The sequence below is a fragment of the Hetaerina americana genome, unplaced genomic scaffold (assembly GCF_022747635.1).
Source record: "Hetaerina americana unplaced genomic scaffold, ioHetAmer1.1.p SCAF_2, whole genome shotgun sequence".
Lineage (NCBI taxonomy): Eukaryota > Metazoa > Arthropoda > Insecta > Odonata > Calopterygidae > Hetaerina > Hetaerina americana.
This window is the reverse complement of record NW_027286763.1, coordinates 47,238,989-47,256,706: the sequence shown is the minus strand read 5'-3', so window position 1 is coordinate 47,256,706 and position 17,718 is coordinate 47,238,989. Positions and strand designations below refer to the sequence as shown.

The window sequence follows — 17,718 nt, the reverse complement described above, 5'->3', positions numbered from 1 at the left end:
GTTCTGAGATGAAAAATCTGGATCCTTGGTTTGAAGTCTTTTTAAAAATAATTGGGAATTTCAGGACAGTTGCGGAGAATGAGTAAAATGCAACTGCTCAAGTGTGGCCAATCATTTTTCCATACCTATCGTAAAAATTATTGGCCCAGGTGGCGGTAGGGTAACGTCCTTATCTGCCCACCCTTGGGTTGTGGGTTCGGTTCCCACCTGGGTGGGTTTTCCTCCACCCAGGGGTTGGGTATCTGTATTTGTGTGCTTTGCTATCATTGTTAATAGTCAGATGTAAAGGCCAAAAAGTGCTGTTTTCAGACTAATGCCAACTAAATGAATAAATAAGAAATATCCCTCCTAAAATATTTTCATTTTTGTTTATATGGCCATGCCACAATGAAAACATGCATAATTTTGTGAAAAATTTGAGTTTTTTAATTTCAAGCATCATAAAAAATTATAGTATTAAATGTTAAGATCATCAATGAATTTGTAAGTTTTACCAAGATGTTAAAAATTGGGCTGATGGAAAGTTGGACAAATTTAATGAAGTTCGAATGAAGCAGCTTTAAAAAAATATATTTACAGTGATGTGGAAAATCCATTTGCAGTAGCTACATATTTTAGCATACATATTGTGATTCTGTTTTCCTTCTTCATAGACTTAGCTTAATGAAAGTTATTGTCTTCTATGGTGCATAGATTGGCATGGTGGCCTGGAGGATGACATTGTACACACCAGAGTATCCTACTGGAAGGGATATCATTGTAATAGCAAATGATATGACTTACCTTATTGGCTCCTTTGGTCCACGTGAAGATTTGCTCTTTTACCATGCCTCTAAGCTTTCACGGAATCTTGGAATACCCAGAATTTACTTGTCGGCTAATAGTGGAGCACGTATTGGTATGGCAGAAGAAATTAAAAGCCTATACCACATTGCATGGGAAGATCAAGAGGAACCTGATAAGGTATATGTGTACTGTTTTTACTCCTTTTTGCTCCCATAGTTATTTTTTTTTCAAATCTAGAACCAAAACATTCAGGGTTTTTTGCATGATTACCAAGCATTTTCAGCAAATCCATTCAATTATGTCTTATGTTTTATCAGATTTCCCTTTTAGAGACTATTAAGAAAAAAATGTAAGTTTATACCTTTTTGACTACTCCCTTCTGATCAAATGCTGCAGGCACTTCACTCTCCTTTCCTTATTTAAAAACAGGAAAAAACTCTCCGAGTCCTCTCTCCCAAAAAGCTTGTAATTCGCCAAAATTTCGAGTTTACCGAGAAAGGTTGTATGAATTTTCCATCATATTTCAAATTATCAAGAGTATTTAATGTCCCACATGTCAATGTTGAACACTTTCAGTGTTGCCATAAATTTTACGGTGTGCTGACAGGCTTCTTTGATGATCTCTTGGTGAATGTGGTGAATATAATTTCATGTTGTTATTGTATCTAAATATCAGATAAAATTAATGCTTACCAGATGAATTGTAGAATCTATCGATGATTCACCTTGGATTGCATATTTTATGAAATTTTGGCTTATTGGAGGAGAAGAAAAAATAGTTTCTGTGACTTTGACTTATTATGAAGTCATCTGTTTACAATGTCAGGACAACATGGCTGGTTAGGAATTCGGTTGCTCAGAAAGTTCACTCATATATTTAATCAATCTCAATTATTCACTACATGTAATGGAACCAGTTACATTGTAATATAAACCCGACTTGTTGCCTTTACTATGTGATTATATCACTCACAATTTTTCAATTTCAGGGATTTAAATATATTTATTTGAAACCAGAAGACTTCAAGAAAGTGTCGGCTGTCAATTCAGTGCATGCTGTTCTTATCGAAGATGAAGGTGAACCCAGATATAAGATTACAGATATTGTTGGTGAGTTTTGCACTTCTGAAGGGCCTAGATGTTGTATATATTAACGCTAACTTTTCGTGTTTTTTGTTTTCACAAATGTTTTGATCTTCTGAGGATTTTCTTTCATTTCCAAAATTTTACAAAATCTTTTTAAAGACCAATTAATCTGTCATTGGTACAGTCCTATAAAAACTGTGTCTAATTGTTTTGCATTTATATCTGTCATCAGGCAAAGATGATGGCATTGGAGTGGAAAATCTGCGATATGCCGGAATGATAGCTGGAGAAACTTCGCAAGCTTATAAGGAAGTGGTTACCATTTCCATGGTAACGTGCCGTGCAATTGGTATTGGCTCATATTTGGTGCGACTTGGTCAAAGAGTGATCCAAATTGAAAATTCACACATAATTCTCACAGGTTACAGTGCTTTAAATAAGGTTAGTTTTTGTCTTTATGATCTTGAATGTATAATGTGTTAAATTATGTTGCATGAATAATTGAGGTAATGCTTTTTGTTTGTTTATAATTACTCACTTGTTTATTCAGCTTCTGGGAAGGGAAGTATATGCATCAAACAATCAGCTTGGTGGTATCCAAATTATGTACAATAATGGAGTGTCTCATAAAACAGAACCTCATGATCTGGATGGGATAAGGACCATTCTGAAGTGGCTGTCTTACATTCCAAAGGTAGGATAATTTTTTGCGTCAAATGGCTGCATGTGTTAATGGTTAATTAATTTAATAACATATTATTTTCACTAATTTTTCTCCACATCCCAACCACCAAATCTGTTTAAACTCCCTATGCTCATTGATAAATATTTATGCTGTAACTTAATGTAATTGACGTTATTTTCCTATGATGTATTCATTTGTTTTATTTAACTTAATTCCTTTGATTGTCTGTCATAGCCAATCCTCATAATTTAGATGTGCAAACAAATGTTTTATCATAATAAATGTATCATCCAGTTTTTGATCAATGAAGTTATTTGATCCCTGTTTACATTCAATATTGTGTTCACCTCAAACACATAAATTAGTGATAGAACACAGCAGTGTGCTTGGTTATGTCATTAACAGAGCTTCCAAAACTATGGGCCATTTTGGTCTACCAGGAATTTTTTCCTTATTGTGGTGGTGGGCATGTATCACTTGTTTTTAGAGTCCAATTCAAAGGCTGGGCAAGAGAAGAGGAAGTAGAAGGATTAAGGAATGAGAGTAAGGATAGCATTCCTAGTCAAATTCATGGAATGACTTTGTTGTAATCAATGTTTCATACACTTCCGACTATCTAATTGATCCCACTTTTTCGCACTTGAATCTGGAAACAATACATATATATTTTACAATTATATATATAATACATATATTTTTAAAAATAAGAATCAATTACTCAATTGAGCCATTGATATTTTGTTAGGAAGCATCTAGTTGAGTAGGTAGTAAACAGGATTTTGGAAAAAATTAAAAATGGCCTAGGATTAAAGAATTGAAGCTTGACCTGGACTTTAACTTTAAAATTAATAGTATTTGTATTTTTCTCTAAAAAGATACTGAAATTTCTTCATAAAAGTATTTGCTATTCTTCATAAAACCTCTTTGTCATATCTCCATCCACATTAAGAATTAAGACTCTTAAGAATTAGCCTCACACACATTTAAAATATGAATTAATTAATTGGATTTCCTGTGGATAATTCAAATCCCTCTTCAATTCTCTCTACATTCTTGTCCTATCAACTCACCCTCCTAATTTTAGACTGTCATTGATGTTACCAAGGTATCAGGTTTAGAACTTGTTTAATGTTACATTAGGCCACCTTCGATCTCTCAATATTGTTTATTATTTGCCAGAGGGTTTGTTTCTTATATTTACACTACAAATCCACAACGCCTAGCAATAAATACCTCCTGGTTTTTACCATATTTAATTTATTATGGAGAATATTTATGTAAATCCTCTACAATTGTTAACAAAATGCATTTAATGAAGTTGACTTAATTAAGAATAATGCTGATGCTCACAGTACTCTCTTTTTGAGTAAGTACTGGATACCTAATGGGTGGAATATCTGTACTGTTTGGCCTAAATTGTTTTTGACAAGTAAAAAAATCCTAGATTGCTATGATATTCAGACTAAACTTAATAACTGTTTAAAAGTATATCTAATGATGAACAGTTATTTCCCTGACAATTATTATTTGAAAAATATAAGACATTGACTTAATGTTAAGTTAAACAGAGCTCTAAGTACCATGTACACACTATTCATGTGCAGTATAAAAAATGTGAAGCTGGGTAAAATTGATTTCCTTAAGACTCAGCATAACATTGGCCTCCACCGTGGAAATTCACATGCTGGTGAATAATATTATCTACTCTGCGAGACAGAATGAGTATTGAGGAATGTAGGCATGCATAACATTTTAATTATAAAATTATAAGGTGAGATTACCAATCTTTTCCTTTAAAAAATGTTCCGAGTGTGAATGAAAGTATAGAAAGTTTTTTATATGCATATCTTCTTTGACATTTTTTGTTGTGTATTCATCTCTCTGTATTTTCAGTTTTCATTTCATCGAAGTACTGATTTTTTCAATAATTTTATTTGATTCAAAAATTTATTTACTATTTTCTACAGGACAATACATCTCCTCCTCCCATTATGCCTCCTCTAGATCCAGTAGACCGGGAAATAGGATATTATCCAACCAAGGCCCCCTATGATCCTAGATGGATGCTTGCTGGTCGACCATTGCCTAGTAAGTGATTTTATTGAAAGAACTATTTTAACTCTTCAATTTGACACGTTGGTTTATGGCACTAACGTCTCTGGGTAAATTATTTTGTGTAGAAAAATAGAAGATAATTTATCCAAGATGCTCAGATTCAGATATATTCTTAGTAAAAAATAGAATTTATGCTTTCAATGTTTTCATAGACGAATGGGATCATCTTCTGTTTTTACCCAAAAACAATTCTTGACACAACAGTGAGACAGGCAAAAAGCAGAAATCTAAATGCCTCCTGAGTGGAAAAAGTAATAGATTTAGCAACTGTATTTAGAGATTAGAAGCAATATAATCATCTTGAAGTATTTGCTAATATTTTTTAAGTGTGTACTTTGCTAGACTAATCAGTCCCCTAAATGACATGTTGAATTTACAGAATGTTTTTAATTGTTTATACACTGTATTTTTGTTTGTGAGATTTTTATAGATAACCTGAAATAAAAGCAGTTGTAATCATTTAAGTGCCTAGATGCTCTAAATAACTCTGACATTATGTTAATTTTTACTTTATTGGATTAATCTTCACTTTTGAATTAATTAGTATTTCAGCAAATTGCGACAATTTTTCTCAGTGTGAGAAGAATTTCCTAGTGGTTCAAGTGGTCATACTATTGGCTTCAATGTCAATCATAATAATACTGTGAACAATTCATGATAACTGATATTTTTGGCGAATATGTGAATTGCTAATCATCACAATATATTTGCATCAGAAGTAGGCAATATTATGACTTAGCAATGATTTCATCCGTTGATATGAGTATCAGGATAACATTATGTACGCATCTGTGTGTACAACTTTTTGGGGCTTCAATGCTTCCAAGTCAATTCATTCAATGGCTTTTAACTTCGTTTTGAATTTTCATGATTTTGTCGGAATTTATAATATTATTACAAAAATGTAACATTTTAATCCATTATTGAAATAGAAAGAAAGACTCGTAACATTTTAATATAAATGATTCAAAATAGTGAGGCAAGAACTGAGGTGAGTGAGGTTATTCTTTGCTAGGGCACATAATGCAAAATACTCCAGAATATTTGCAGTGCAGAAATTGTATATACTTGTATTTTATGCTCATAATGAGGAAACATGACATTATTTAAAAATTAATCTCATCACCCTCCAGCTTGTTGTATTCTGAAAATTTTTATTGCTTAGTAATTTCTTCTGAAAATTTTTGAAAATACTGTATGAGGAGGTGAACGTCAGAAGAGTATGTTTTTCAAGCAACTTGCTATTCTGGATAATGTTCTCCATATTGGCATTGATTCAAGATTGAAAAGTGCTCAAGTAATGATGTATGGTTCATTATCTATGTGATTCCTAATTTAAATTTGTCTTTCAAAATCTGTTGATTTTTGTACTTTGGTTGTAATAATTTGGCGTTAATCTTTACTCAAGGTTTTAAAATGTGAAACTATTAATAAATACAATTCAGAAATGCTTCTTAATCATTTGGTTTGTCTGATATTATTACAATTTTATGGAAACTTACCGTTGCCCTCTTTCTCTAACAGGTGATGATAGTAAATGGGAGAGTGGCTTTTTTGATCAAGGCTCATTTGATGAAATAATGCAGCCATGGGCTCAGACTGTGATATGTGGCCGTGCACGTCTTGGTGGTATCCCTGTTGGTGTCATTGCTGTGGAGACAAGAACAGTTGAATTAAACCTTCCTGCCGATCCGGCAAATCTTGATTCTGAAGCAAAGGTAGGGCACTTAAAATCAAAAGAGTATATTTAAACCTGTCTAAAATTATTTCTTTAAATGACTAAAATTTTTTCGTACTATAAGGCTAAAGTTGGTTTTACTCATTTATCAGTATACTTTTTAGCAAAATCTTTATTTTCTAGACCGTGTCCCAAGCTGGTCAGGTGTGGTTTCCTGATTCAGCTTATAAAACATCTCAGGCTATCAAGGATTTTGGGCATGAAGAGCTTCCTTTGATTATTTTTGCAAATTGGAGAGGATTTTCTGGTGGAATGAAAGGTATTTTTTGTCACATAAATTTGAATGTCATGGCTTTTTTGTAATTTTAATAATGGAGTGTTATTTTGAGCTAGTCACATTATCCTTCCCAGCTAACCTAGAGAATTGTAAAGTTTTGAGATCCACATTTGTGAAAAAAAATATCCTATGATAAAAAATATCCCACAGTTCAAGTCATTTGTCATGAATGAGTGATACAACCATACCAGCTTTTTTGATAGCTCATCCTGGGAAGAATTTTATGATCTTTTGAGAGGCTAATAAGGTATATTGAGTGAAATGTAAACCCATGTAAATACCTTTCAACTGAACGCTAGTACATAATGTGCAAATTATTTATAGTTCGGAGTTTGTATATTTGTGGTAATGGGCATAGTGGTAGACATTTGTTTTGGTGGAATCTCAATGCTCTTAAAGGGAAATCTTAAAATTAATGGAAGACCTATTGCTAATACCAGGCATGCAAAATTCTTTATTTATACATGTTTGGGGGGGATTGTTATGGCTCTCTGTTCCCTCTCCCTAGCTATTCCCATGGTTGTGGATTTAGAATATTCCAAGATTTATCAATGGCTCAACCAGCGTTGACATTCAATCAGAGGACATTGGGTTAAGAAGAGTTCATGAAACTCACTGAATTTGGGGATGGTGATAAGTTTTTGTGTTCGTTTTTACCCTATACCCTAATCACATCGGTTTCTTATTTTATGTACCTATATTTTTTGTTTTTTATAAATGTCCTTAAACCTTGTCAGGTCAAGTATAATAATATCTATTTAACCAATGCTAACATTTATCATGCTCCTTATAGTCATGATGAAGGATTCTGTTCCTCCATTTTCTCATCTGTACTTCTTTCTCTTAACAGATATGTATGAGCAGGTTGTCAAGTTTGGGGCTTACATTGTTGATGGTCTTAGGGAATACAATCAGCCAATACTGATCTACATTCCTCCAAATGGAGAGTTGCGTGGTGGGGCCTGGGCAGTAGTTGATCCAACGATTAACCCTCGGCATATGGAGATGTATGCTGATCCAGAAAGCAGGTATGTACTTTCATATTAGTGGATAATAAATTTGCTCTTTAAATTAACTAATTTAATAGTTAATAGATAGAAATTTAATAGGTAGTCAGCATAGGAGGAATTACAATGCCTCAAATTTTAATGTATGATTTAGCAATGGGATAATGGAATTCTGAAATACCTTGTAATGAATGCCAAAAAAAATGTTCATTGGAAAGAAAAGGAACAAAAAGGAATGGAAATGTGATGGAAGACCTATTAGATGTCTTCAAATTGAAATGTTCAAAATGTCCGAGTAGAGCCCATAAATATTTCAAAGTAAAATTTAAGGGAGCTAGAGTCACCAGTTAGGAGTTCAATTATATGTAGAGTGGCAAGGGTGGTTGTTTGTATGAGGTGGAGGTATATAAATCTGCGTAACCTGGAATAGTTTCCTCAGCATTGGCTGTTTTTATAAGAATTATGTCAACCAAATGGGATTGGCCTACTTTTAATGTTTAATTAATTTAATGTTTAATGTAATTGTCTACAAAATGACTTGGGTGCAGGGAGGATTGGAAGTTATGTAAAGTTTCATGCACTGCACTAAATTTTTTTCCGCGTAGACTTGATGGAAACAAAATAAGTTGCTTTTGTACCCAAGAAATTCCTAGAGTATACTGTGCAGTTGATATAACTACTTATTTATTTATTTTGCTATAGTCCGGAAACAGCACTTCGACCTTTACATCTGACTTTGAGCATTGATATAAAAATTTGACAATTGCTTACACCCAAAAAAACTACCTCAAAATTGAAAACTTTTATGAAGTAAGTACATGGTAGTTGGGCAGGAAACATGCCCAAATACTTTCAGGAGGGTCTTGGTTCAAATCCAGATGACTCTGGGTACCCTCAGCTTCACCCTTGCTATATGATTTTTTGTGCCCCCTATCTTCCTGGAAAGCTGCAGCCAGCCCAGGGTAAGGATCCTTTACCCTAATATGTAATGTACAGAGATTAATAATTTTATATTTTCTTTCACAAATCAAATATTTGTTTTACAGAGGAGGCATTCTAGAGCCAGAAGGGATTGTTGAGATAAAATACCGTGCAAAAGACCTCTTGAAGACTATGCATCGTCTTGATCCAGAGTTACAGGAGTTACAGTCAGAACTTCAGGCAGCAGCATCCCACGTTGATCAACCCATTGCTCCAGGAGTTACAGACAAAAAAGTTGAACTGGAGGCTAAGATCAAAGTCAGAGAAAAGTTTTTAATGTCTACATATCATCAGGTTGCATTACACTTTGCCGATCTTCATGACACACCTGAGAGAATGCATGACAAAGGTGTAATTCAGGTATGCTTTACTCTATTTATTCATTCCTTTTACCTTTCTCAGGTATAATCTTATGTATCAAATGTTTAGGCTACAGGTGCAGATGCTCACATAAATGTATGGAGCAGTTGGCACGTACTGGGTGTTTTGAGTTGATGATGTTTGAGGAATATTTATTTAATTTCTACACTATAGACAGGATGGTTACTTGACCAAATTGGAAATTTTAAGTAAGATTTCATTATAAATAGTACACAAAATACTAGGAGTATTTAGTTTTTGTATTGCTGCATAGAACAAATCAAGTTTATTTATGGAAGGCATAAATACACACATAGCCTTTGAACATGAGATACTGATATATGGTGCTTATAGTTGTTTGAAACACTTCAATAAGAAATACAGTAAATCCCCATTTCACCAACCCCTGTCCAACAAAGACCTATGCAGAATGAACTCTTCTCCTGGTCCCAGTGACACTTACCTGTGCAGCGTGTGCTATGATATTATGTCTTTGTATGAATAATATTTCTTTTGATTGTTGCAGTTTTGTTGTTTCCTTTGTATCTCTAATTGGTATAGGATAGCTATATGTGTGTAGAAATCATTATGCCAGATTTACTCAATTTATAAGCCACTAAAATAGAAATGTGTTGTTTCAATTAAGAGTTGAGAAACTCACTATAATTATCTGAATGCTCATCAATTTTACACATTTTGCATGCTTGCTTGCCATTATTTTTTCCATTGAATTTTTAATCAGTCCTCCTGTGCTTCATTATTATTATGTATTATTTTTACTCTTGAAACTTAACTGTACACTAATATTTTCTTTAAGACATAAGGGACGCCTCCACGGAAATCTTTAGTAAAAGGCGAAAGATTTTTTCGATTGAAGGGTGCAAAATGACCTTAGCTGTCGACGCACCCTAAAACTCTCAAAACTACTACTACTACTAATATTTTCTAATTTGGAAAAGATTTCTAGACACAAATAATATTTTATGGGTCGTAGAAACCTATGACTTTTAATTTTATAATTGAGGTATTTCCATTTATCTGTGCCAAAAAATATTCTGAGCCCTTTGCTTTTGGTCTCGCTCTGCTGTTAGCTTCAAATTGCTCATTATTTTGAATGAAGTGAAACTGAAATTAAAAGATCTTACTTTGATAGGAAAGGAAGTAATATTTGACTAGAGGTAGATTTGATTGCTATTCATAAAGAGTATTTTAGAAAGCACCACAGATATTCTGTGAACAAGAATGAAAAAAAAAATAAATCTTAAAATAAAGACTTTGATCCTGAGAAGATTACGTACTCTTTGAGATTCAATGTACATACCTTGACAGTGTGTATTATTTCCGTATGGTTTATGGAAAAACACACAAACTCAAATAAATCAGATGAAATCATCTGAATATGCATTTAAAGCAATATGTGAACTTCCTCATAAATGTGTTACATTGAAATTAAAAGCATTTATCAAACATTGATTTGATGGCCAAATGGTGGTGTAATACATAAAATGTTTTGTGTTCATATTTTCATGCTGAAACATGCAAAATTCAAACCATTAGTTGTGCATTTTGGAACATTGGCGTGATGATTAAACTTCACTCAACCCAAGTGTTTGCCCCTAGGATTGCACAAAAATGCAGAAACTTACATACTACAAACCTAAAATTATGAAGACCCCTTTTCATTGGCCCCATTCGCCTCGTAATAATGTGGTTTTAGTGTGTCATTAGATCTGGTATTGTGATGAAGTCCATGGAAGCAAACATATTTTTATAACTCAAGACTACTAATCTCATTGTTAAATAACTTATGAAGTGAATTGAAGTCTATGATATTGTCTTTCATTCAAAGTTTATCAGTTCAGTTCCTGTAGCTAGAGGTTAAATTCAATACTTCTCATTGAGTTTCCTTTTTTAAAATTGAAATGGCATAAAAATGTAACTAAATTCTTTTGCTATCCCTTTAATATGTACTTGGCAATGAATATACCTTACTTTGGATGCATACTCAATTTTTACATGCCTAAGATTAGTATAATATTTTTAAGGTATTTACATTTCTGAAGTATTTTGTATTAGATATAATACAGACCAGCACTTTCTATACTTGATTTTGGATGGAAGTGAATTGAGAGACTAAATAACAAGGACAATCAAGTAAAATACTTAGATCCTTGACCACCGATATGGAAGTAATTGTTGTGACCCATTTGGTGAAAAAAAGAAAGTAGGATTTTAAATTCTTAAAAAGATATAACGTTGCATTTGAAGAAGTTAATTAAAATTGTATTCTTTTTGCACCCATTCAGGATAGTGATAATACTATTTTAAAAAGTGTGTGGCATTCAATATGTTTTAATGTTGGATTAGATTTTTAAGTTATTGACAAATAGCAACAATTTCACTACTTGCTAGGAATCTCCAACATCGTTGATAAGTATATTGAAGTGAAAGAGCTCACATGAGAGTTTTGTATTACGCATGACAGTGCTGTGGAAGGAAATAAAGTGCTTCCATTTTAAGCTCAATTCGTCCATAACTTATCATTGGTTATATTACTCAGTTACATCTCTAATTATTATGCTGTATTAACTTTATTAATTTAATGAGTATTAAATTTCTGATTAACTTTATCCATCCAAGCGGAGGAGGCTGTGAAGTTTTGGGAATCAAGTTATCTAAAGATTTGAACATGATGAAGTGTCATTTTTTGGAAGCCTTCATTTTTTTAATAAAGAACTTGATTAAAAAAGAACAATTTTCATATGAAATATTAAAAGTCCATAGCGAAATACTATTTAACATCTACAAACCTTTGTTGTTAATAAATAATCAGTAACCTTGTAGCATATGCTGACTTTGTGTATTATTATAGCTAGTTTTTAAATTTTATCCCTAATTTCCTGTTTATGCTAACCAAAATAAAAAAGTCCTTGGTTATTTATTCAATTGAATGATTTACTCAATGTTTTTCTTTCCTGGAAGTATTCCTGAAAACCAATTTCTTCTTCCATAGATGACCTTCTTTTTTTTAAATGAATAGGTCTATTCATTGCCACTCCCCCTGAATTATATGTTTCTCACTGCTATTGCTTATTCATTTAATATATTTTCATGTTCCACAGGTGATTTTGTTTTCTTCATTTGAGATGCCTTTGATCATTTCCATCCCTCCATTCAGGTTTTAAGAAAAGGCCCCCATTTCCTGAAAGGGAACTTTCCTAAAATGAAAGTATCTTAAGTTACGGTGGATGGAAGCAGAAATTAAAATTTGGATGCATACCTTAAAGGTTTAATAAAATATGAAATTTACACTAATTGTTACTAATTAGGTTCATATATTTATTTTAGGAAATAGTTCCTTGGAGAAGATCCCGCTCCATTTTGTATTGGAGATTGAGAAGACTCTTGCTTGAAAACCAAATTAAATCACAGCTAGTGAAAATTCAGCCAAATCTGGATCGAGGGCAAATAGATGCTATGCTTCGAAGGTGGTTTGTTGAAGATCGAGGTCAGACTGAGGTAATTAAATATTTTATTTATGCTATTCGTGTACCACTAATGTTATTGCTTAATTAATTTACATAATTTTGGTGGAATTATGTATCATTCAGGAAATTAATTTTCCATTGTGAATTTTCACCGATGCATAAAGGTACAGTAATATACTTCAGTTATTACTGAGTTATGCCAATAATTAGCCAGTCAATATCTATGATTTATTTCATCCTATTTGGTAGTAACTGGCAGTAGGAAGGCATTTCGGAATGTAATTTACTGCATTAGTTTGTGATTTCATCAGACAGAGACACCAAATAACTATGGCTACCGATCTCACCATTGAGACTTTAGCATGGCGATTAGTTGTCTTAACCTTGTTTTAAGCATAATTAATTTTGTTCCTTTCAGGGTTACCTTTGGGAAAAAAATGAGGTTGTTGTTGAGTGGCTCTCGAAACAGTTGGACAAGAGCTTGTTGCACTCTTTGGTTGTGAATAATATGAAATGCGTTAAAAAGGATGCTGTAATTCAGCAAGTACGCAGTGCTCTTGAGGTATGTGTATATTTGATCTTATCTTTCTAAGATAATGCTGAAAGTAGCAGTTATTGTTATTTAAACAATTGTAGATGTAATAAACAACAGTACTTTTATTTTGGGCATTGAAAAAAATTTATGGAACATTTCAAAGTGCCAGTACTGTGTGATTCAGTTGCTTCTTGTTAGCATTTTAAAAATATATCTGTAGTTGAATGCAAGGCAGAGGTTAATATTGCTAATATTTCCATTTCATGGTCGAACAAATAAGTTAAATATGCAATCATGGTAGAGATAAGAATTTATATTTAAGTAGAAAGCTTTAGTTCTATTCGGGAATGGCACAATGTATCATTAACCAATTAATTGTAATTTTATAATGTCATATACACTGACCGAACAGTTAATTCATTCATAGGGCGATTTTTGTAGACAACCTTTTCGAGGGTTTGAGGCATAACTGATTTTACTGAAGGAAAAAAAATTAGACCTAGAACCAACTAAAATCATAGATTAACTAACTATGACAATTTAAAAAATTTTCAGTCAGCATGAATTAAATGTGTTGCTTGGTCCAATAATAATAATTCATGTTATTTGTCCAGCGATCAAGTTGTTACAACTGTTACACTTTATATAGGACACGTCTGGGTAATGTAACAAAATACATACAATTGATACAAGACACATCTGGCATTATTAAGAAATTCAGCAAATGAATGAAACATTTTTAAGAACCTAAGCAGATTGACTGTAAATGCAGCCACACTTTTCTGGGTCATAATCTCAGCTGGGAGTTTATTATTAAGTTGAAGGCCCATAAAGTTTGGACCATTGTCTCTGTTGTATTTTAGTGCTCGTAAACATACATTAGAGGGGCCCGTGCGCTTGAAATGAAAAATATACGAACAAATATTGTAAGAAACCTATTAGTCCAGTTATTTGACAACTTTTACACAGGAGCTACTCAGACTTTCGTCACCATGACGTGCCATCTTGGTATTTTGGTTGTTATTCTATTGTGCAATACTAAATTATTCTTTGGAATAGAGAGGGGACTGAGGTTAGGCAGAGGGAAAGAATATACCGTTTAATTATATATGGATCAGTTGTGAAGTGTGGAAGAATGAATTTTTCAAAAGCACTTAGAAGATGGTTACTTGCCCATTGAAATAAGGGGTGCTTTTAGGAATCCTCTCAAAAATTCTGCATGTGGTCTTTAAATTGTGTTATTGGTCTCAATAGGGTAACAATCGCTGCAATAATCTATTTTAGGATTGTCCTGAGGCTGCATTGGATGCAGTGATAGAAATGGTGCAGCACTTAAGCCCCCTGCAACGTGCGGATGCTCTCAGGCATCTTTCTCACTTGGAAGAGCAAGGGAGTGGTTCACAATCTGCCAACCAGTCATCTGCGGCATCAACAGCTGCCTCAGATTGCTCTGTTATGTCAAGCGAAAGGAAAGGAGATTGAAATGCAAATCACTCTTTGAATTGTCGTAATGCCTCTTGAGAATCTGATTAACTGTTTGAAGTACAATTCATCTTCGCTGAAGAGGTTTTGCTGTCGAAGGGCTCACCTCTTTTAAAAAGAAATCTTTTACATTCACATCCTTGGGATATAGACTAGAGGTTGTGTTTTAGAGGCATTTTATAATTGTATTTGGGGTGCTCTTGTCGCTTAAGTGTGATTTCTTGATAGAGTGTGATAATTTTACTATTATCAAAAGGTAAGGTAAGAAATATACCTTCAGTCCATACTTCTTACTATTGTTAAAAGGTGTCAGATTAACATTCATTAAAATATTTGATGGTTCATTTTCTTTTCCCATTACTGCTTTCTATGAAGGCCATTATTTAAAAAAAATTAAGATTCTTTTTTTCCCCAACTTTAGCCCACATAGTGCTTGCTACTCCAGCAATTTAGTCTTCAAGGGTTTTAAAACACTGTTATGTTATTTTTATATTATTTTATTTCATTTTTGGAGGATTATTAGGTTAAATGGCTATCAATCCAAAGGAAGTATTATTGTGTGATTCATATTTCACTCTTTTTTTGTGCACCTAAGGTTGTTTTTTGTGTTTTCTTATTTCTTCACTTCTGTTGTTTTTTTCAAATGGTTTGAATATGTGAATGAAATCTTCTTCTGTTAACACTTTGCTTTGAGCAAGGAGTATAAATTGTACTCCGTGTACTCTGAATCTACATGTAGTGGTGATATAATTTGGGAATATTAATTGTTGTTATCTTGTTAGTAAGAGTTAAATCATAATGCTGAATCTCACATTGTATTTGTTAAACTCTTTGGGTCTGGACACAAAAATTTATTTTTATTCTATCGGTGAGAAGTTTACTATTAATATGAAACAGAAATTGGATATTCCTTGCTCTTTCATTGTGACACCTTTGCTCTACAAGACCATGCCATGAGTTATAAACTTTTGACATGTTTTTCTCTAAATGTGATGCAGGCTGCCAAATGGTTTTCACCAAATAATTAATCTAACCAAGTTGTAGAAATTAGTGGTAAAAGTGATCCCAAGGGATATGCCAGTATATTTTTGTATTGTTGAGTTCTGGTAGCTTCACAAGTGATACCTCTGTAGCTTCTTTGACTCAGGCTTATGTTTTGTGCACTCAGGTGTATTGTGATGATGTTTACTCAGCAGAAATGTAAACCCTGATACCAAGTGTGGTCTCTCAAAATTCACTTATTTTTTCTGCTTCTTTAAAATTCAACAAGCATTGCTGTCGATAGATTTATGAAAATTAAGTAATTGATCTTGGGACTTTTTATGGACCACACTTTTTTATAGCACGTTGATAGTAATTGAATTTCATAGATTTTTGTAATTTTTGAATTGTGTGAGATGGATAAACTGCCTGAAACAAGCAGTTTACGTGTGCCTTAACCACAATTTTTCAATGGAAACCAACCAAACGTTAGCCATGAGTCTTGTTAAGCTGTTTCTCAGGTGAGATGGAGAACAAAGTTGAATTGCATATACTGCTGAATTGCCATGCCTGATAATGCCAGTGCATCTCATTGTTTAACTTATTATTTAAAATAAATAAAGTTGAGTTTTTGTTGTCTAAAATACTAAACAAAAGCAGAATATTTATAACTTATTAACGTTAATAAGTGTGGCAATTTGATTGTAACTATTTTATTTCTTGGTAAAATGAGGGCCAATGAGGTTAATATTATAGGATTATGATTGTATTTTATATGGCACAGTAATTCAATTTTTATTGCCAGTTTCCAGTTTAATTTTAGAGACATATGCATTCCTTGAAATGAAACATATCAATTGTGTAGATATGAATGTTATCCTTTTCAGACAAATGACTGTGGCACTGCTTCTTCTGCCATTTTCATTATAAATGGCACCCCATCTAAGTATATAAATATATATATATATATATATATATATATATATATATATATATATATATATATATATATATATATATATATATATATATATATATATATATATATATATATATATATATATATATATGTGTGTGTAATGTATGAGCAGTGCATAATGGCAGGGCCGTCTGCAGTGGCTCATGGTGCTCCAGGCAAACCATCAGACTTGCATCCTTCAGAGGGTCTTGGCTAGAAAAAATTTGAATGTATGCTCTAAATTTTGCCACCATAGGTGACTGCCTAGTTTTGTCTTTAGGTTAAGCAAGCCCTGGATGATGTTTAAACTTATGATTGTCTTGTTCTTCTTGTCAGACATTTTTGGTGGAGGAAACACTGTTTGCCTTGCTCAATACTCATGAAACATCGGAAAATACTCCTGTTCCAGTGAAGTTAGTATCTTTGCATTGTGAAACTTTTTCTCAGTGCTAGTTTAAGATGTAAGTTTTTATAGTCAGAACTATTATTTTATATTTTTCACCTCTACACAAGTGAATATGGAAATATTCAAATGCCCTACAGATTGAAAGTATGGCCTAAACTGAACGATTTGCATTGAATTGTGAATGATGTGTTGATTGATTATAATAATCATTAATGAATCAGGAAAGAAAGTGAGTTCCACATTCATAAAGCAAAATGTCGGCATTGGCTTAACAGTGCTGAGGTATGAATGACTCTACCCTCTTTATTTTTATATCTTGGATTTGGGAAGGAAAAGATTGATCAGCTGAGCTGTTTTGAATTGTTTTTGCTGAAATTTTCAGTAAATGGAGTGGAAACAAAATCGTCTTTTTATGCATGCACAAATTTGTGCCAAAAATTAAGTGGAAAATTATAACTTAAAGAGGTGATGTTTTAAATAAATATGCTTCTGATTTTTTTTTTTTAATGTTTGCAATTGAGAAATTTCAATTCTGGGATGTAAGTGCAATTTTTACTTGAATTATTCCAAGTCAATCAAAATTTAATTGAAGATATTGTTTTTTATCCATATAACTGTTTCAGATGTGGAAGTGTTCCCTCATAATATATTAATTAGTTCAGCAATAAAATTTGATGACCAGAACTGAGTTTTTCCTTTAACCTCCTTGTGCATGAACTAGAATAATTTTGCACTTGGTGCCCACTCAAGCAGTAGTATGCCTCATCGGTCGATATTTGTGACTTTTCCCGAAAGGAAGGAATGCTATTCCTAGCTTATCTTTCTTCTTTTGT

General features: G+C 32.8%; 1 protein-coding gene and 1 non-coding gene across 4 annotated transcripts in view; one reads left to right on the top strand and one right to left on the bottom strand.

Moving 5' to 3' along the window:
* The window catches only part of ACC (acetyl-CoA carboxylase), an 86,095-nt gene extending 69,584 nt beyond the window's left edge, over positions 1-16,511 (top strand). For all 3 annotated transcript variants that reach the window (XM_071585985.1, XM_071585984.1, XM_071585986.1), the window contains 12 exons: positions 694-963; positions 1,776-1,896; positions 2,105-2,313; positions 2,423-2,566; positions 4,525-4,645; positions 6,197-6,390; positions 6,534-6,669; positions 7,538-7,715; positions 8,741-9,035; positions 12,384-12,554; positions 12,942-13,085; positions 14,343-16,511. In XM_071585985.1, the coding sequence (XP_071442086.1) occupies positions 694-963; positions 1,776-1,896; positions 2,105-2,313; positions 2,423-2,566; positions 4,525-4,645; positions 6,197-6,390; positions 6,534-6,669; positions 7,538-7,715; positions 8,741-9,035; positions 12,384-12,554; positions 12,942-13,085; positions 14,343-14,540 (2,181 nt within the window). In that variant the 3' untranslated portion in view covers positions 14,541-16,511. The remainder of the gene's footprint in view (positions 1-693; positions 964-1,775; positions 1,897-2,104; positions 2,314-2,422; positions 2,567-4,524; positions 4,646-6,196; positions 6,391-6,533; positions 6,670-7,537; positions 7,716-8,740; positions 9,036-12,383; positions 12,555-12,941; positions 13,086-14,342) is intronic.
* On the bottom strand, positions 9,812-9,926 carry LOC139688454 (U5 spliceosomal RNA). The gene has a single exon (XR_011700757.1). It is a non-coding gene; the product is annotated as a U5 spliceosomal RNA (small nuclear RNA).
* Positions 16,512-17,718: the final 1,207 nt, after the last annotated feature.